Below are 21468 nucleotides of genomic sequence, written 5' to 3'. Positions count from 1 at the left end.
AGCTATGTATATTTCATTTTAGGAGGGTGTCGTAGTAACGAAACATATGGCAAAGAAATTGTTGCAATCTCAAATGATGGGATTCCGTCTAAGTCTTTAAACTTTGAATAAGCCGTGTACCACGAAAATACGATTCAAGGGTGAAGAACTTCTTGACTTAGATCTCTCCTGAGAGCCAGCGGCTGTTTTTTATGTTCTCCACAGGCCTGGCTATTTCTTCTAAAGCACGAATTCACTTGTTGAATTGTAAAATTATATACGGACAGTTTTTCCATTTCTTGGTACAAAAAAATTAAAAATACAATAGACAGCTTACTGGGGCCATGTACGTGGGTGTATGCCGGCAGCAGTAAAGGGGAGCGAAGCGGGAGGAACTGCCGGAGAGAGGAGACCGAAGAACCCCCTTGGTGAAATGAAAAGCAGGTGGATGAGAGGGCAGCCGCGAATCGTGATGAAAGGAGACGTGAATCGTGATGAAAGGGGAGAGCAGGAGAGGCAGGGGGCACGTGATGACATAAGGAGAGGAGATACGGGGAGCCTTTAATGGAAGAAAATACAGGGGAGAAGATGTGATAGAAACAAAAGCTTACAGAGAAAAGACAAGTGTTGGCCGCGCGCGAGCGGCCGGAGATGCAAAATGTGGTGGGGTAGGGGGAGAAGCGGGAGTTGTGTGTGCGCGTGCATCATCGCGATCGCTCTGAAAGCGAAAGTGATCGCGATGACGCACACGAGTTTTCAAAGTGCTGCTGGCGGCCGGCTGCGCGCGTGCACGATCGCGTGAACGCAAGCGTTAGGCCAGCCAGCAGCACTTTGAAAATCCCACATACAGAATGTCTCTTCGAGCCAGCGCAAGCGCTGGGGCTCAGTGAGACCTAAAAAAGGGTACATTTATGGGTGACACATGCAGCAAGAAGACAGTGCTATGTTCGCTTACATATGGTCCTTACTCTTTACTGTTGCTGAAAAAAGAAGACTTCATGAGACACAATTAGAAATGTTTTTGCTAGCCTGAAGTTGTACCAGACTGCATGGCCAGTGGCCTGGGAAATAGGGCTACAAGGACCGGGGTGCTGCAGGCCCCACATATCCCTGATGGAGGTGAAGGAGAATTGAAGGGCTTTTATTTATCAATCTTGAAGTATTTACTGTGCCTTCATTTACAAACTGGCTCATGACAGGCAGCGTTTTGTGACAAAGTGTTGCTAATTATTTTACCAGGACATCTGTGTTTACTGTTCCTTTCTCTGACTACTTGTTTCGGGTATTTTGTTGTTTTAACTAGGGACGCTGCTGCTGGGGTACAGGCCTAAGGAGTAGGCCTCAGTATCCCGAGGTTTAATAACATATTTATAATTAAAGACATGTTCTTGGTTTACAAAGTAAAGCACAAATATTTCAAACTAGTGATCACCGGCAGGCCAAGTACAATCAGGGCACGTATGTCAGGTGATGTTGATGACCACCACCAGCAAGCACCACTCTGAAAACTATTTCCGCACCACTGTACATACAAATTGCTCTCAGTCCATGTAAATGTGTATTAATCTTCAGGAATGTTTTGAAGCTCATGCTGTTCTGCTAAGCTTGTGTATACTAGGCTGCCCTCCTCTTAGCTTGCAGGTTTTTCATTGGTCAAAAAAAGCTGACTCTTCATTGGGTTAATGCCTATTGGTGCGGTAATACCAAGACACCCAGATGCACATTTTTAGGTCGGGCGTGGGCAGGGCATGTGCTGCTCTGCGAGGCATGCTGTATTGAAGTATGGAGTTGAAGCTCCGCCCATATTTTTCATTGGATTGTGTCATTATCCTTTTGTAAATGCTGGCTTCTGATTCTTTAATAGGCTTGTTAGTCCCTCCTTAGTACCGCATCGTCCTAATTTGTAACTTCCCATGAGGACTGGCCCTTTTACTTCTGTTGTTACACCGTATGTCTTTAGTCTGTAAGCACTATTTTTTAATGTGTTTCTCCAACTGCAGGCACAACATGTTTTTCTGCAACATTCAGTGTGCGTTTTCGCTTTCCAAGCAACCCAGTATAATGGTGGCCACTTCTTAAAATGAAATAGGTTTCACATTTACAACTGTTTCAGCCTTTGGCATTGTAAATGGCAATGCCTTTTTATTTATGTGTGAATTATCAAAACCGATAACTAAAAGGCATTGTAAATTACAATGCCAATAGCTTAAACTCTTGCATATGCGAGACCTATTGCATTGCAGATTCTTGTTTACTTTTCAATAGCCTTTTTTTTTTATTGGGCAGGGTCTACGAAGAGAGCCACAGAGATACATATTCTTCAGTAAGTGACTACCTGTCAGTATATCAATCAATTCGGAGCTCTTTAAAGGTACTTTAGTGGCTTCTACATTCAGTGTTGGGCTGGTCTTTAGGGCAGTCTAGCAGTACCAGAAGGACTAGTCTGATATTACCACAAACATTGCCAAATGCAAGCACAAATACACGCAGTCTCCCTTACCTTGCAAAACACTTATACAGTGTGTCCTTACAAGATAAATACTGCCCCGATTTGTAAATTTGTGGGCCTCTTGTTTAAATATCTGAGAACGTATTGGAAATAGTGCCATGGGGGTACAAGGGGCGTGTCCGCCCACTCACTTTTTGCGCCCCCGGGGCTCTATGGTATTATAGAAAGGGCTGCAGGTGCTTGTGCGTCCTCTTCTGTAATACTGATGGCGCTGGCACACATGTACCACCAGCGTTATCATGAGAGGGCCTTCCCTTATTTACATGGTGGCGTGGCCCCATGCAAATAAGGGGATCACTTTGCCTCTACATCAGCGCTGTGTGCTACTCGTGAGAGCAGACACAAACAGGTGCTTAGGAGGCACACACTCAGCACACCATATTTGACATTTTTCGGGGTCATCTTATGGTGGCGAACTTCTCCTATCCCTCTGTTAAGCCATAACCAGTTTGCAACCCTAAACAAGTGAGGTATCGAATTACACCAATGAACTCTACGCAATTTCTTAAACTACTTCACTGTGTCAATACCCAGTGTGCAGGCATTAACCCCAGTGGATTCCATGCTTCTAGAGATGACTAAGTAAGAACTAAAGTGCTGGGAAGTAGTGAGATTAGCTTTAGGAGGCTCCTGGGTCAGCAATGACAATCTGCTGACCCGAGAAGCTGTCCAGTTGAAATTGAAAGGGTAGGGAGAGGGATATTTTTTTCGCTCTCAACCAACTACTCACCTCCTTAAAGAACATCGATCTGGTAGGACTTGAAAAGAGTAGAGCCGTGGTCGAACATATTTTGAGGAAGTGGGGGTTCCAACAACGACTTAGTTACTGAGGGGCTTTTTTATGAGAGGCTTGTGCCGCAAAAGTGTCACTTTTTCTGACGCTCGGCAGCGCAAACCTCTCAACTATATCCATGAGGCCAAGCAAAGCCACTAAGGCGTGGCTTTGAATGGCCTCCTAGATGTGTAGTAAGACAAAGGCATTCTATGGGCGATGCGGTTTCCCATGCAACACCCATGGATTTTGACACTGCACCAGATTTACCTAATCACGTACATCTGGGGCAGTACGAAAACATTACATCTCCCCCGAGCAGGTGTAACGAGGACAAACATTTTTATATCTGATTTTTCCCTCTTTCCATGTGTGCTGCATTTTGCAGCACTCATAGAAAGAGGAAAACGTCTCGATTTTTTTCTGCAGGCTGGTACTCCTCCTTGTACAAAACAATTGTGCATGGAAAGCAAACACCCTTGCACCATGGCACAAGGGTGCCTGCATTGACACTAGGCAGCAAATTGTGCGCCAGCGCAGGGAGAATGGCAAGAATGCACCGTAATTCATAAATCTGGTGCACTCCTGCCATTTCACATTGGCATAAGGCAGACCTGCAAGAAAACTTGTGGTGCTGCCCTACACCTGTTTCCCATGAATGAGGCCCAGGGTTTCTTACCTGCAAACTGAAAAGGGCTGAGAGGTTGCTATTTTTGATTCCATAGATAGGAAGAGACAGACCAATACTTCCTCCCAGGTTAGTCCCCATAATTGGGAGGAAGTTAGCCCGTTTAATGCTTCTACACTATGCGGGGCCAACTATAGGTGTAGGCAGCTATATGCACAGTGGCAGGTCTATTGAACCCTGATGTATCTTCATGAAAGAAATCCAAGTGTACCAATGGCTTGTCTTAGATGCAAGGAAGAGGGTCCTTGGACTCCTATGATGTGGTCATGCAAAGTATTAAGGAATTCTTGGCAAGTGGTTTTAATTTTGTATAATTGTTTACTTGAAATTAAAACTTCGAATGCGTTGGCAATCTTAATTGTACATCAAGGCATCTTAGTTTAGCTTGGGCTAGAGAGGCTTGGTTTAAAGCCAGATCCGTTATAACAACAACTTGGTGATCAACCTCACCCACTCACATCAGGAAGGAAAACAATTATGCAAATAGCTGGTTCATTAAATATAAAAAACTTTGAGGTTTGGACAAGAGAAGATGTAGGGTTTAGTTAATTTCATTTAAAAGCGAGTCGTGTACATTTTAGTGACCTTTCTTTTTTCTGTTAGAATTATGAATGAATTAGTCGGTCATTATGCGATATGAATTTGATTCTGCCATGATTTTGGATTCATTTTTGCTTCTTGTATTTTGTACATTCTGAGTCAAATATATATATATGTTTAAATGCGCTGGCCCAAGACAGCACAAGTTCACGAATGCCTTGCGGACATTCTTTACAATAGGGCACACTGTCCCTTTTTGCGTCCAGTGCACCTGTTCCATGGTGCGCCATGGTGTAAACAGAAAGAGTGCTCCCTTTCAATACTACATCTCCTGATATGCTATTGGGTGGGAACTTTAATATTTGTTTGTGTCTCTTTTCTGTCCCAATCTGACCCTGGCTGCATGGGGTGAGTAGAATGATGGCATAACAACCATGAAAATGTCTCTTAGAGCGGGCAGCAATTTAGAGACCAGCAGAATATTTTGTCATATCTGCCTGTAGACTTACGGTGTGTACAACACAGGAGAAACTCAGAGAGCTTAGGCTGAAGATGATTAAACCTATAGATGTATATAAAGGTGTCCATCAGCGTATCATTTAAAAAGTAGTTTTATTATCTTGCTAAATGATACCTTGTATGACCCAAGACTTGTATATTTAGATATATGGCATTAATTGCCTTGTACCCTCTAGGGTGAAGATTCAGAGACAGTGCACGGTCAGACCCTGTCAGTGCCCTAGTTAAATGTTTCATTACTTCTAGATTTAATTGATTATTTGCTTTATCAGCAGAAAAAGAAGATTCTTCCACAAATGATCACTTTATGGCAATGTTTTACTCAAGTATGGTTGTTCCGCAGTTGCCCAGTTTTCCCACTCCACGCATCAGGCTAACATTTGTGCCAGGATCAGGCAAAGATAAAACTAGCATCAGCACTAGTGCCTTGAAGGTGTACAGTTTGTGACTCAACCAGGCTTCTCATTATGGCAGCCAACAACAGGTGGAAAAATTGCATTGGCAACTCAAGTGTCCCTAAGAAGGGATGCATGCTTTAGATGGCCCGCAATTCGCTTTGTTAAAAAAAAAAAAAATGTTTTCAGCCAAGCGACCCCAGCAACAATGACGTTTTGCAGGCTCAACAAAGAGGTAGGAATAGTCTGATTATAGACGAGGGCAGTTGCCAACATGGCTCGGCAAGTTAAGTGCTTGCTGTGTCTGTTGCAGTCAATAGGTTAAGAGCTCTAATCCCAGCAATCTAAATTCAACCCATCATCCTTAGTTCAGAGTGGCCCGTAACGGAGCCAGCCTAGCTCTGGGTAATCCTGCAAGAGTAGCACTCCCATAATCAAATCCTTCTAAATTCAATACATTGAGTACCATTAACCTGGATAATAGCACCTAGTATTTACAACCCTTAAAAATTGCAAAAATGCTGGTTTCAACGCAGCGTGAAACACCCAATTATAAAACCACGGTTCTGTGCCCCTGTATTTACCGGTCCTACCGCAGATTGCTTAGACTGGTGCTGCTTTATATCTTCTAGCTAGTAGAGCCAAAACTCTAGAGTAAGAGCTCTTTTCAATGTGGCTTGGATCTTTCATGTTCATTTTATTCCTCGTGTATGAACTGTGGACAGGCCACTCATCTCAAAGGCGAAGATGTTAGTGAGTCTTGAGCAATGTCCTACTTGGACAGTCCCTAGCTTCAATGCCGGCACATTGGTTTGTGGCACTAAGCTTGCCCTCATACATTAATGCTGGAATCTTGTGCACTAAGGACGATTTGATGCTTTTGAGGCCCCAGTGTCTTTTCTGTCATCTAATCCGGTCAATGGAAGTGCTTCATAGTAACTTCTCTACCACTGTGTTGCATGAACATTGTCACACAAAATGTTGTCTAATGGTCATGTAGTTAGTTGGCTGTGTAACCGGGCAAGCTGCATATTTCTGGCTAAGGCACTGACCAAATGTTACGATCCTTACCCGATAACTTTATATTCCTGTAACTCGAGTAGTAAGAAACACTAATCCCCATTATTACACATTTTATATAAAACTGTGCATGATACTGGCAACGTGACACTAGTGCGGCTAGGGGAATACGCAAAGACATTCTCTTGCACAACTCCATTTGGGCTTCCCTTAAAGCAAGTCCGCATTCATGGCTCAGTCTTCGCTTCTGGCTTCTTGCTTGCTTGGCTGCTTAATACAATGATTGAGCTTTGTAACTCCACAGAAGCCTTAGCCTCAGGAGGGTACAACTCTTCTGTTCGCGTTTACAAAGTTCCGTCTAATTATCGAAACCACTTTCCTGTATTCATGTGTTCTGACACCAGTCCTAGGACACTGGTATATATTCTAGGACGACCAGCAGCTGTTTTTCTTAAGAAGCAGCATTTCTAAGGTCACGAATGAAAGAGATCATCTTTAGCAAACGGAAGGTGACTGTGAGGCTGGGTAGTTGGTCGTTGCTAATGTTTGGATGCAGATTGACGTTGTCTACCTGTTTTACTATTATTGCCCACAACCGTGTTAGTTGTTTTTTTTTTTAGTGCCCAGGTCAAAAGTTGTATGTTGGGCCCTACATAGTACAGGCACCTGTTTGAGTTGAAATAAAAAATATTATCAAGGGAAGGAGAAAAGACTGGTGTATCTGCATCAGCTGCCCATAGTGGTGTGTGGGTTTTAGCTGTCTCATCATTAATAAAAAGGACAGGCATGCTTCAAAATCTATACATACATTCTTCAGCACCAAACCCTGAAAAAAACATGAACAAGTAACTTAACTATGGTATCGCTCTTTCTGGTACAGACTCAATATTTCATTTTTGAATACTCTCCTAGGCCTCCGACTACTTATAGAAAATCTTCAGCAGTATCCCTGGCACATTGGACTATGTATCCATGTCCTTCGGCGCCGAATGGGACAAGCTCGGGCCTTTAGGCCCACCCATGCTCGCTGACATCGGTTGCTTTTATGATACTTCCACAGACACAAAGCCAGATTAATCATGACCAGTGAGCAGATTTCTTAATTGGGATATTTTTATGTGAAGAGACCAGTTCACAGAATGAAGAGGTGCTAGGTGAAGGTTTGGAATTGACATAAGTTGTGGGAGGAAGTTAATATATTGAATTTTAGTGTGTTTAGAGGGGCCAATTGGCATTGAATGCTATTCTTTAGTAATGGTTGTTATATAGAAGCCCATCTGTTTTTAACACAAATCAACCCCAGTCTTCCAGGCCACTGTTTTCGATGCTTAGTTGGGTCTGTCGCCAATTGGGCGCATGTAATTGGTCACTATTTATATATTCAGGAACAAAATATTCCAGTATCTAGAGACTGAATGGCAGGTCAGTCTAGCCCCAACCACCTGGCTTAAAGTTTTAGGGTATGATCCCGCACTCTCCCTTTTTAATAAATGGATAAAGTTATTGTACCTAGCAACAGCTGTAGCTCGGTCCTGTATACTCCAAAAATAGCGAACTTAGTTGGTCCCCACAATGAGGGACTGGCTACGAAAAATGGGGCTAGTTAGAAATATCAAGCAATTATACGCGTTAAGAAACGGGGGTGAAGAGATTTGAAAAACTTTGGGGACGGGGTTGTCGTTTGAAGAGCGAGGGTCTGACTGAATATTTTGATCATGTCGCTTTATCATTTACACATTATGCTTCTAAGGGACTTTATGAACTCTTATATGCCCATTGCTAAGGCAGCTGTATTCATCATTTTTATTGCAATTTAATCTCTTTACTGGTAGCTATTGAGGTGTTATCGCCATTTTTATCTTTTTAACTTACCCTGAGCATACTAGGTTATGAAATATGTATTTAAAATCACCGTATTTATGGTTGGCAGATGATTAATATTGCTTTGAATTTATGGATTGGTACTGCAAATTTTGGATCCTAATACAATAAAAATGAAGAGGTGGTTTAGTCGTTGAGGAATTTGTGGTGCATTGAGTCTAACAAAAGAGTGTTACTGAAGGTAAGTAACTTGTTCTTCAGATTCTTCACCTTTTGAATAGATACTCAAGCAGTACCATCTAGGTGGGGGTGGTCCATGAACTGACTCAAACCAAAAAGTTCTGAAAGACTGAGCGAGCCAAGTGCTCTTCCTAGCGGACCTGATTGTCTAGGCAGTAGTACTTTATGAACATATATAGCGACACCTACGTAGCAGCCTGGCAAATGTTGAGAATTGGCGCCCTGCATGCCTTCACAGTGGTAGCAGCTTGGCACTGGTTGAATGAGTATGCAACCAATCTTGGGCTGCTTCGTGGCCACTGTGTAACAGATATTAAAGCAGAGTGTACGATCCAGTGCAAGATTGTCCTTTTTGGCACAGCCAATCTTTTCTTTGGTACAGTGAACCTGATAAAGAATGGCTCATCCATCCAGTGTTCTTTGATACAATCGATGTTGAAGCTTTGAATTCCTTTATGATCCAACTTGTGAAGTGTCTCTCCTTTACCTTGGAGCTGTGAGGCAGAGCAAAGATTGCTGGAAAGGTGATGTTCTGACTAACATAAAAGGGAATCGCTACCTTCAGAAGGATGGAGACTTGAGTCCGCAGAACAGCCAATGTTAGTGACAAGAAAGACTGTCTTGAGGGTAAAAAGCTCCAGAGAACAACTGTGGAAGAGCTCAAAAGGCGTACCCATTCGGAATGGGAGTATCATGTTTAAATCCTATTGCGATATCAAAAATAGAAGGAGGGGTTACGTATGTTGTACTCCTGTGAGAAAATGTATCACAACAGGTTTAACTGCTTATGGCTAGCCTGGAAATCGTAAGAAGGCAGAAAGAGTTGACAGGTACCACTTGACGGTGCCCAAAGCAAGGCCTTGCCGGGCGAGGGACAACACAAACAACATAACTTTGGACATTTTGGCTTGATCTGTTTAGCAGAGCACCAGGCCACAAACGTATCCCAATGGCAGGTGTATACAGAATTGGTTGTAGGACACCTAGCTGCCAAAATTACATCCTGAACTTTGGGAGGAAGGTCGAAAGTTCTCAGTTGTCACCGCTCAATCTCCTAGCATGGAGGTGTAGGTTGGGCAGGTGAAGGTGCAGAACCCTGCCTTGCTTTTGCAACAGGAGATCTGCAACAACCTGATCGGAGGACACATGATCATGTACAGGAGTTCAGGATACCACGTGTACAGGGGTCCCAAGTTACACTCTTTGCTGAACTCTTCTCTGAGTGAGTGACTCCTTAGAAACACTGTGCAAAAGTGCTGACATTGCACGTTCTCAGCAGTGGCGAAAAGATCAAGCCAGGGCTCTCTCCATTTGCTGAAAAGACCCTGCACCATCTCTGTATGTACTTCTGATCCGTAAGATGGTGACTGCCTGATTCAGCTGCTCTGGTGTTCAGGGTACCCTCCAGGTTGTCTCACCAGAAACATTCCTTGGCCGTGTAACTACTTTCAGAGACTCAAATCCTCTTGGCACAAGTTCCACGACCCCACCCCACGTGTTGCAGTATCACATAGCGGTGGTGTTATCTGTGAGCACCTGCACCATCTTTCCTTCGATAGTGGGAAGGAAGGCATTTAAAGCCAAGCAATGGTTCCCGGCTCCACAAAGTTGATATGGGGTCTAGCTCCTGCTGGAGACCAGACACCTCTGAGCTCCAACTTTCTCAGATGGCCTCCCCAACCCAGAAGCGATGCATCGGTTACCACTGTGAGAACTGGATGGGGTAAGGAGAGGGATCTACCGCTGACCCAATTACTGTCTCGCAGCCACCAGTGCAGATCTTTTGCAGTCCCCTCTGAAATCTGGACCAGATTGAAAGGATCTTTCTTGGTGCTGTGCCCACTAGGTCTCCAGATCCCACTGTAGGGCCCACATATGCATTCTGGCATGCTTGACTATTAGGATACAGGGGGCCATCAGTCCCAGCAGCCTCCAAGTCATCCTTACTGAGATCCAGGACAGAAGTTGAAACATTAGGATCGTAGCCAAAATGTCTTTAACTCTCTTGCCGCATAATAGGTGTGAAATTACATTGTTCAGAATGGCTCCGAAGAAGGGGCATGCCTGCAAAGGAATCAGGTGTGACGTAAGCATATTGATAGTGGACCGAAAGAATGTAAGATGTAGCCTGGAGGTGGTGGATGACACCTGAGGCGATCCTGCCTTCAACAATGAGGCAGGGTAGGGGTGGGCTGGAATCCATGACCTCCAAATATGTGCTCTCACTAACGCCATCACTTTTGTGACTACCAGAGGGGTGCTTACAAGGCCAAATGGGAGCCCAATCAACTAAAAATGCTTGTGGCCTACAAGATGGGGATGTGGAACTAAGCGTCCTGCAGGTCCAGTGCGACCATTCAGCCTCCAGGGTCAAGGGCAGAAAGACCTGTGCCAGGGCGAGCAGCATGAACCTCCCTTTCTTCAGAAAGGCACTGAGAGTGATGAGGTCTACAGTGGGGTGGATTACCCGTCCTTTTTCGGCACCATGAAATAGCAGGAATAACCACCATTGCCTACTTCGGGCACTGATACCCTCTCTAAGGCTCCCTTGGCCAAAACAGCCTGCACTTCCTGTTGTAAAAGGGACAGGTGGTCCTCCGTTAGACAATCTGGGGACAGTGTAAGGAGAGGCAGGTTCTCGAGAAATGGTAAAGCATAATCCCGCTGAACAATTTGCAGGACTCACTTGTCCAAAGTTATCGCCTGCACCCTGACTGAAAATGTTGTATCCTGCCTCCAACGGATGGCTGAGTGCCATCAAGGGCATGCTAAAAAGGCTGGGAGCGGGGTAGTAGAACACTGGGTTGCACACTGTTTCTGTTTCGCTCTACTGTGGATACCACTGCCACAAAAAGGCAGGGTTTTTTGTTGCATCTGCAGGGGCTGTTGACGAAACTTGAAGCCCATACCATAGCAACAGAGGCGGCTGCTGGTGCGGAGGAGCAGAAAGGCCCAGGGAGCGCTCTTTGAAGCTCGCCACAGCCAAATCTGCTTTATCTCCAGTCAAGTGCCATCAAACTGCATGTCCATAACACTGGCCTGCATGACTTCCGAAATGCAAGTGGATCGCACCCAGGTGTGCCTGTCAGTGGCCACATATTTGACAATAGCCCAGCCAAGGAAATCCGTGATATCCAGTTCACAGTGGATGGTGAACTAGACTGCATCATGACCATCTTGCATGGCCTGGGAAAGTATGACCTTGGCTTCTTCCGGGACAATGGACAATACTTGTGCCAAAGAGTCCCACAGGTGTGATGGTAGTGATCTAAGAGGCAGCTGGCATTTACTGAATGAAGGGCCTAGCTTGTAGAGGAAAAAGCATGTTTACCAAATGACTGTCATCTTCAATGCCCTGTCAGGGGGAGTAATGGGAAGTGAGTTTGGCTTTACTTTACTGGCCGAAGCCTGCACTACAGAGCTTTTGGGAGTGGAGTGCTGGGTGAAGGAGCTGTGTATTGCCCGAAGCAGGATGATGGCAAATGGCAATTCACAGGTAGCCTGATCAGGTTTTGGCCCCGGTACCTAATATTGGATCAGTAGGAGCCTCACTGAATGGTAGGGGGGTCAGAACTCGACGAGCACGCCTGCGACACAGTCAGAACATTAGTTTCAACTTCCTGAGTCAGAAGTTGAAGGGAAAGAGCCTTCACTGCCCTTCGCATAACCATAACAAAGAAGGCTCTGTTTGCCATTGCAGGTCCTGTGAAGGAAACAACTCTAGTTCCAGGGAAGGTATCCAGACCACTAACATCTTGGAGGTCCTCGTACCAATTGTCCTCTAAGTAAGGCTGGGCAATCTCATCCCAACATCATAGCCCCTATGTCGAAGTCTGTGTTGACTAACTCATGAAGGTCATGAGCCTTCCAGAAGGTAGAGGCATGGTTTCAAAATCAAAACGTTGTTAGAGGTTGCGACTCAGATAAAGGAGAGCGCAGACTTTGTTGAGATCGGAGCAGCGCTGTCACGGCATCAGACAGTACTATGGGTTAGCTGTTGTCAGAGCAGATGGGACCGGTGGATCCCGTTCCATCGTGGGTGCGGCATCGGCGAAGGTACCAGTACCGAAGTCGATCTGGAGCCCTGAGTGGATGCTGAGGGCTTAGTCACTCACTTCTACAATTGACAGAAAAGTTAAGTTGTTTTGGCTGGACCTATTCCTCCACCTTATCCCAGAGAACAGGCTTGCAAGGGGACAGAGACAGGGAGGGTCTGCCAGAAACCCAATTGGAGGCCTCTGCTGCTTATTAGCACCCAAAAGCATACTAGAGCGAGCTGGTAGCGTCTGAAAAATGTGTAGGAAGGGCTCATTGAGAGCTGCTATTGGCTCCGATGTCAACGATTGCATGGGCAATTCGGGTCACGCCAGGACCAAATGAGGAACTAACTCAAGAGTTTTGAGATGTTAGGCTTAGAGTGGCAGGATGGGGGAATAGCCCACTTGGCTTTCTTGCTCTTATGGTATGCTTTCAACTTTGACTTTCACACTTGGTGCAGGACCGACTGCATAACTGTGACTGAGAAAGTCCCTGTGACTTGTTTTAACAAAACCTCTTATAATACTCTGCGACATAGAGCTTTGCCTCCCGCTCCTTTATCTCCTCTGGGTGCAAGAGGGCTCATTTATTGCATGTCTTAGAGTCATGACTTGAGCCCAAACACCAGTGGCTCATGTTGTGTGGGTTTGTGAGCAACATATGTTTCTTGCAGCCTTGGCATGGCTTAAATCGTGTCAGTTTTTAGGAAGACCTCTTTCCTTGCGCACTCTGGATAATTTTGGAGTTGTTGGACTACCAACAGAGTTGGAAGTTGAGCTCCAACTGAGTGTCAGAGAGCATGGAAATAGATGAACAGTCAACAGCGCATGCAAGAGTGGAGTTTGTCCGCATCTAGCTATGTCGCTTCTAAGGCGGTGTGAAGTATCCATAGAGCCATAAGGAGCCATCAACCAGCATGCAGGGAGCACTGCTGGAAAAAAATCTTTGGATCCAGTCTAGCGATTATTGGGATGATTTAAAGTTGACGAATCTGTGTTTAGAAGTATCCATCAAAAACATGTTTTAGAGGTAGGCTTAATATGTGCAGCAGTTTTCTAATTGGAGGTTTTCATCAAATAAAGAAGTATGTTTTCTGTTCAGTGATTTCACAATAGCACTGATCTTACAGAATAGGTTTAGATGCACAGCATTTCTCATTACTTCCAGTTTAGCCTATCCCTTGAACTCTTCTTTCCTTCTACATGCAAAGAAGTAAACTACATGGAAATATGCTATTTTTAAAATTACAAATAACTCGCACATTTAAGACACCGTGTTCACTTGGCAAACATATTTTGGTTTTTATATTAATCTTACATTAGTTATAGCCAATATTTACCAATAACAAATCTATTTATTTTATGTACACCTTTCCATAATCCCAAATAACACATTTGGAGTAGTTCAAAACATGGGTATGAAAGCAGCCCACATTAGAATAATTGCAAATGTGGACAGCAATTAAGGGTACACTTGTTTGCAAAATCATTGCTTTCAGGGAAGAGTTAGAAATGTCTAAAGCCGCAAATAGCCAATTTAATTTGGATGCAATTGTCACAATATTTTAAGAATTAAAGTGCCCTATCAAATTATATTTTATCTAATCAGTATAACTCTACAATAATCACTCGGTTATTAGCGCGTTTGCTCATGCAACCGTTGTAAAAACACTTATTTTTCCTTTGGCAATCTGTGATATGGCTTTCCAGGACATGGCATGGTCCGGCAGTCACCCAGCGGCTGGGTAGGTTCAAGGCCAGTGTGAAGGGGCGATCTCAGACCCCTCCTCTAGACCGCGGGGACCCGCCGTTGAGGCACTTCTTTCTTGTGAAGGGGTAATAATACGAACACCATTGAGATGTTCCTATGAGTACTTTAACTCATTCAGATCCTTAATAGAGGTACTATAGGGTGTTTATTTCCCTTCTCCTATTTTTATTTGTATTTTTATGCACCACATCACATTGCACAGTCCTGACGAAGCGCACCAGGATCCATTAGGAACCTTTCTTCCAGAGTGAAGCATGTCGACCAGGTTTCACATTCACAAATAGACACGGGTACTGAGAGCAGCAGAGTAATACCTCAACCATATTTGCTAATAGAGGTGCCTCATCCTCCCCAGATTATACTTTTACTTTGACCTCACGGACCTACGAATAAAATAGACTTCAGGGTACCGGTGGGGCAATTTTAATACACTTTCACCATTCCCTTTTAGGCCCACACACCCACATTCACAACTGCGGCATCTCCGACAAAGAGCCCTCTCGCAGGGCCCGTGGAGGACAGCAGCGCCACCCCTACGAGGAGCAACGCCTGATGATGAAGCACGACACTCGCAAGAGTGTTTGAGGGCACTAATTTCTAAAGGAGAAATTCCCACATCTTCATCAGACTGGAAGCACATATAGAGACCATTTTCTAAACTTCTGTTCTATGTAACCAAGTAGGTTACAGCTCTCCCTTTTAGGAACAGTTACCAACCAGCGAGTACCTGGTCCATAGAGCAGCATAATAGCAGAGTCACACTGCACATGTGATTGTAAAACAAGCCTCCATAACTGTGCGTGTTAATTGTTTGGCAACCGTGTACCATAAACACTGAGCAGTGTCAGTATGGGGTCCGTGCTTACTTAACTTTTGTCAAAGGAGCCAAGCATTTCTAATTTTTTCGTGTGGCCCAGATCAAAAATGTAATGTGGGCCCCACAAGGCACTTGCTTCTAAGTTAAAAAAAAACAAATTAAAAAAAATATGGCATCATCCAGTGGTATAGCAGTGTTTGCTATTTCATCATTAATGGGGCAGGCTTGCTTCAAAATGCTATGAATACATTTTGATTATATTCTTATTGGAGCAGGGTCAAAACCGATTACCATATGACTGGGTCCAAACTGAGGTGGTATGTGTGCAAAATAATGATAGACTGGGATGTGGCTCCAAGTAATTATCAGTGGTTGAGATTAATCCAAGCATTCGATCCATCACTCTTTGTATACTTCAGTGCGACACCTTAAGTGGGATGGATATGCCCAGATGTGGAACCCATGCACACTGTGCTGCTAGAACCAAGCTATACCGGACTGATGAGGAGCAAAACTGGTCTTTGGTTGTTCGTTTTCCGGTTCAGGGATGACCTAGCTTGGCAGTCCGGGCTGGACTGTTCCTATTGGTGCATAGTCAGAATTGATGTGCGTGTGACTGGGTCAAAACTGAGGTGGCATGGTGTGGAAAATAACGATGGACTAGGATGCAGCCTAGAGCAATTGCCAGTGTCTGAGATTAATTCACGCCGTTAATTTCTTTTTGTATAAAGAAATACATTTTATAGCACAAGTGCAGGGCCTGGAGAATTACCCCTCTTTCCTCTCATCTTCTGACAGCCTTACAAGGAGTTGTGTATTATTCAGAATTACAAATATCTGTGCTGTGTAAAGGACAGCAGGCTTGGTTTATTTAAAAATAATAATAATAAAAGTACATTTTAATACACAAAAAAGTCACATGTCCAGTAGCTAGATGGATCACCTTTATACTTGGATCATCAATGTCTGCCTTTGCTTTATAGTGCAGTTTAGGGATATGTGGCATTGGGATATGGGTGGAATGTCTTAATACAAATCTCTAGATCTCAGGATTTCACCTCATTACTACCAGTTTAACAACCACATGCAGAAATAAACTACTGAAAGATGACCGGGTAACCTTTGCAAAAGGCCTTCCATTGCATGTGGACACTTCGCCACATTTTTGGTAATTTTTGATCCGTTCAAATCCATAATTATGCAAAAATGCTGCAGCTGCAGAATCGTATAATTCCAGTGGCTCTGATCTGAGGGTACTTCACAGGGCAAAGTAGACAGTTAGATAATGGCACCACCACAAGAGGGTACCATATTGTAACAAATGGCCTAAAAAATGGCCCCACTACTAGACGCAGAAAATTACAGCACCCAAATGGCAAACTGTCATTTGCATGTGGCTACAAAGTCCTTGCACAGGAGCTGAGCATTGGCTGCAGTTATGTAGGCTTTGAAGGGAAATATGCAGCTACAGTACTGTTGTACATATTTTATCTTCAGGGACAGCAAGGATCCTAATATAGGCATACATTAGACATTTGAGAGGCGAATAAAATGGAATGTATGGGGAATGCGGGTCAGATACTTGTATTCATGAGAAGCAGTTGAATCTTAGGCTATGTAAAATCATACAAGACACTTCAAACGCCCTTGGTTGCACAGAAGGCAGTCCTGAGCCTTGCCCATCATCAAACACAAACAACTAACCAAATAGGAGGTATTTAATAAAAATACATCTTAAAATATTAAACTTAAACACGTTTAATTTGAATTCAACTCACGTTTAATTTTGAAAAATCGCAGTTGTAATATTAACATTATGTACAACATTCGAAGAGATGGAAAAACGTACCTTTAAAATATTCAAGAAAAATAGTAAAAGGATATTATAACAAAAAAACATTCTGTAGCAGATAAGAATAATGGTTTGTACCGTACTTAGTACATGTTGACTCTGAACCAAAAGGAGAATTTGAGTGCCAGGTGCTCATGAAAATTGAGATTTACCATGAAGTGTATCAAGAATTATAATGGTATCAATATACCCAGAAAAAGCATTAAACATGAAGCGTTATCACGGAAATTGGGCATTTACCCGCAAAAACTCAACTGTCAGCGTATTGGCCCCATCAGAATGGTGATAGTCCTGCTCATACACTAGCAATTAAGTCATACTGACAACAATGGATATTTGCCAACCATACCACACTGCACCTGCACTGACGTCATCAAAGGTGGCAACACGAGCAATACAGAGAAAAGTGTGGTATCAAGCAAACTCGTACATAAGCACAAGCAAAGGTAAAAATGCAATAATACGAAATACTGATTGCCAATGAGTAATATCATGCCACTGTTTATCCAAATGTTCAGAAATGTTTTCTTTTAATACACAGATACCAACTGTAGGTGTCATTTGAAGTGCAACATTTGATTAGGATTCCTTCAATGAGTTAATCTGGGCACATATTTTCAGAGCAGGTCCCAACTTGATGTTCATGGCACTCATGAGATGATCTTCCTTTAATAATAGAAGAGCTTGCCCATCTATTTCCTGTATCCTGAATTCATCTGCAATATCATGACACCCTGAAAAGCAAAATGAAGCAACACTAAAACCTTTTTTTGTGATAAAGAAACAAAAGTTTCAGTTCTAGAACAGAAAATAAAGGTTGGATTCTGCAAGATGTTTCCAAACTAGAAAAAAGCAGTTTGTATTATTTCTTGTTATATCTTATGCTTTGTTGTGGGTCTCTCCAATAGTTCATTACTGTAGCACTTGTGTGTGCTGGCAAATTGGCTTACTGGAATGATAACCAAATGACAACAATAGGAAGGCATTTTTTAGCGAAGCATAGAGATTCGTATTTCTTAGTCATATAAATGAGTGAAAGATTTTGTCAGGAGTAATGCCTTATCCTGACTTTTATCAGAAATCAAAATCGAAGACAGTCAAGACAAGGAAGCAATTACGTTTCTAATACATTTCAGTTCCACATCTTTTCTTGTCAACAATACAAGGGTAGGCGTTTTTCTATCAGTAAATGTCGCTAAATGAAATTTGTAAGATCTCAAGGTGATATCCATTGACAATAACATACAACGATTAGGGTAGACATTTAAGTAAAAAAGAATACTAGGTAGAACACTTACTTGCCTTTAAAAAGGGAATTGGAGTTACTTTATTTTTCTTAATGGTGAATTGGTGGGCAGTGATTTGCAAGGCTTCAAGATGGCCACAGGCATGTATGCCATCTACACTGCTTTTGTTCTACAGCCGTTCTTCACATTTGGGAGCAGGTGATGTAATGGAGCGCTGGTAGGGTTGAGCTCTTGATGACAGCGGCACCTGTTGGCGAACTTGGAGCACCTTCTACTCTGCCAGGGATCCACAGACAGGGAAGGCAATTTGGTCCTTTGTACAGGCAAAGTGGCGGCAAGCACAGCCTCCATCGCAGCAGGCCTGGATGTGCGGTTTGCAAGACCCGAGGGTTGTAATTTAATGAGACCAAAGATTTGTACGAGTCCATCCTCAACCCCACTAAAACTGAATTCTAAGGTGGATGGGAGCTTTTGTTTGTGGAGGTGGCGGTGGTGTAGTTTGAAGACATAGGAGGAGTTGAATGGGCATTTGTGAGAAGTTGGTCTGGTATATGCTGTCCACTAATTAAAGTGGGCACCTTGCACTAGTCCAAACAACCCTTATGGTGATTTAAGAGGTCAAAGATAACCTTAGAAAGCTATCGAAGTGGTAGATGTGGACAGCAGCCTTCAGGCTTAGTCTTGAAGGAATGTTAAGCAGCTTGTTTTACCAGAATGCAACCTTATAGTATTGGTTAAATGAAAGGAGAACTACAGAGTAGTTATAAAAATATGTATTTATTAATACAACACTATCTAGTACGACACAGTATCTCCTACACCAAGATAATCACAAAGCATACAATACTTAAGCACAGAGATAACAGTAAATAGCACTAATACACAGTGGGCCCCAGGGGGGACCAAATCATATACTAAAATAGTGGTATAAGAACCATGACTCCAGTCAAGACAGTGTCAAGAGGACGTAGAATTGCTGGGACCCCAAGAAACCACCCAAGGTGAGTCATTTGGGATCCCACGGAGGACGGGTGCAGTGTGGGATCACAACCGCGTGCTCCGTACAATTCTATGGGAAAGTCGCAGTGGAAGTTTCAGAGTTTAAGGACACTTCCCAGTGGTACCCTTCCCACTGGAAGTTACGAGGTTGGAGAGCCACCCCACCTGTGGATACCAAGGTACCAGAGTTACCTATCCCAGGTAAGCCGGGTGCATAGGTCTGAAGTGGCGTTGGAAACTGCTGTTGAACCTAATGGAGGATATCGAAGAAGAGACGCTGCTGGAAGGAAGAAAAGGGTTCATTGGAATCCAAAGGTGGAATTTTGTCAAAGAGTACCTGAAAGCAGAGGGGACAGAGTCTGGGTCACTCAGGAGTGACCAGGGGCTTGGTAGACAAATGCCCACCGATGTCGGGTGCTTTAGCTGTGTTGTAGGAGTTTTTGACTCTGCAGCTACCGGGACCAGGGGACGTCGAGGACGACCAGGAGCCGGTATACGAGCTGTCCCACGAAGGATGTCGAGTACTGAGAGGTCGGTGTCTGGCTGGAGCACCAACAAGCCTTGGCAATGGCAACACACACAGAAGGTCAAGGATGTGTACGGTTCGGACCAGCAACATCCAGGAGACTCACCACAGCAAGGGGAGTCACGGCAGGCATGGAGAAACCAGGGGAGCCCCAGAAAAGCAAAATTGACCCTCAAATGGACCCCCAAGCCAGAGGCACAGGAGTCACGAGAGGACCTCGAGCAATTTCACCTAACAGCAGCCCACGGAGCACTCTGGGCGAGGAGGTCGGAGTTCTGTAGGAAATTGTGCCAGAGGTTGGGGCTATTCGGAGCCCAATGCACTTGTTCGGGAAACACCAACAAGCATATGCACTTGCAAATGAACGCGGTGCACAGGGGTTTAGGTACTGCAGCCCCCATGAGGGATTCTGACCTCAAACTTGGTGAGCGGGCAGCTCGGCCTCAAGGGACGTAGAAACCTACCTCCTGTGTCGCTGAAGCCTTCGAAGTCCGTAGGAGCTCAGGGTCAGCAGACCGGACAGCAGTGCTGCGGTGCCTGCGAATGAAGGGGAGTGATTCCTTCACTACAGGGAACATATCTTCAGTTGTGTTTAATGCTCCATGGGTCCTGCATGGATCCTGTATGGTGCACGGGCACGGACGATGTTTCAGACAGAGGGAGACGAAGTCGGGCCCAATCAAAGTCCAGACGGTCAAAGTTCAGTGGTTTCTGGTTCCGAATCTTGCCCACGTCGAATCTAGGGTCCTACAGCCAGGTAAGCCCTTAAGCATCCACGGGAGAGGGTTGCACAGATTCTGGGGACCCTCCCAGGGGAGGGTCTGGCAGTGGGGAGGTTACTCCCATGTCCTCTGTCCAGGTTCACGCCAGAGCAGTAGCCAACGGCTCCCAGGACTGGTTTGATCTGGACTATGCACAGGGACAACAAATGTGCCTTTGATGCAGACTTTCAGTCGCTGGCAAGCGCACCCACCCGTCCCTAATACACTAAATCCTGTCTGGGAGGTGGTCACACCTCGCTATGACAGGATACCCATTATTTTGCCTTCCCCTGCTCGAGCTTGAATCAGCAGCAGGAAGGCAGAAATGTGTGTCTGGTCGGCAGCAACCATTTTGTGCTGCCCGGGACTAGAAGGCTGGTACCGGGAACACCAGGGACCCAACGAAGCTCGCTTCTGAGGGGTGGAATTATACGTCCCACTCCAGTTACCAATGTGGGGGTATGATTCCAACATGTTTGACACCAAACACAATAGTTAGTTTCCGCCGTTTTAGAGGTGGTTGTCACGCGGTCGCATAATTCCACTGTATATGTCGTAAATGGCTGCCTCACTGACAACCCGGAAGAATGGACTCCGTAGGCTGCAGGGGTGTCCTGCTCATGCAGTGGCACCCTCTCACTTAGAAACAAGCACTCTGCCCTCAGGATTGTAAACGCCTGCTAGAGGGGTGACTTATAGGTTTTAAGTGCAGTGACCCTTTATATAAAGTAAGCTTATATCTTAAGTAAGTGGTGCATGCACCAACTTACACAGGCTGCAATGGCAGGCCTGTAGCTCCATTTTGCATGGCCTCTCTTGGGTGGCATAATACATGCTTCAGCCCATGGGGATGCTTCTGGGGTACCTATGCCATGGGTACCATATACTAGGGACTAACAAGGGTACCCCAGTATCAAATCTGGAGTGTACCGAAGTACATAACATAACAGTTTAGGGAGAGAGCAGATAGACTGG

The 21468-nt window shown here is 44.4% G+C and overlaps 1 protein-coding gene and 1 long non-coding RNA gene across 3 annotated transcripts in view; one reads left to right on the top strand and one right to left on the bottom strand.

Moving 5' to 3' along the window:
* The window catches only part of LOC146785819 (uncharacterized), a 58215-nt gene that overhangs the window by 323 nt on the left and 36424 nt on the right, over positions 1-21468 (top strand). The window lies entirely within an intron of this gene.
* Positions 16812-21468, bottom strand: part of PHC3 (polyhomeotic homolog 3) — a 590730-nt gene continuing 586073 nt past the window's right edge. For both annotated transcript variants that reach the window (XM_085635115.1, XM_085635116.1), the window contains one exon: positions 16812-17694. In XM_085635115.1, the coding sequence (XP_085491241.1) occupies positions 17540-17694 (155 nt within the window). In that variant the 3' untranslated portion in view covers positions 16812-17539. The remainder of the gene's footprint in view (positions 17695-21468) is intronic.

This window comes from Triturus cristatus, chromosome 11 (assembly GCF_964204655.1).
Source record: "Triturus cristatus chromosome 11, aTriCri1.1, whole genome shotgun sequence".
NCBI lineage: Eukaryota > Metazoa > Chordata > Amphibia > Caudata > Salamandridae > Triturus > Triturus cristatus.
The sequence above is the reverse complement of the archived record's forward strand: the minus strand, read 5'-3'. Positions and strand labels throughout refer to the sequence as shown.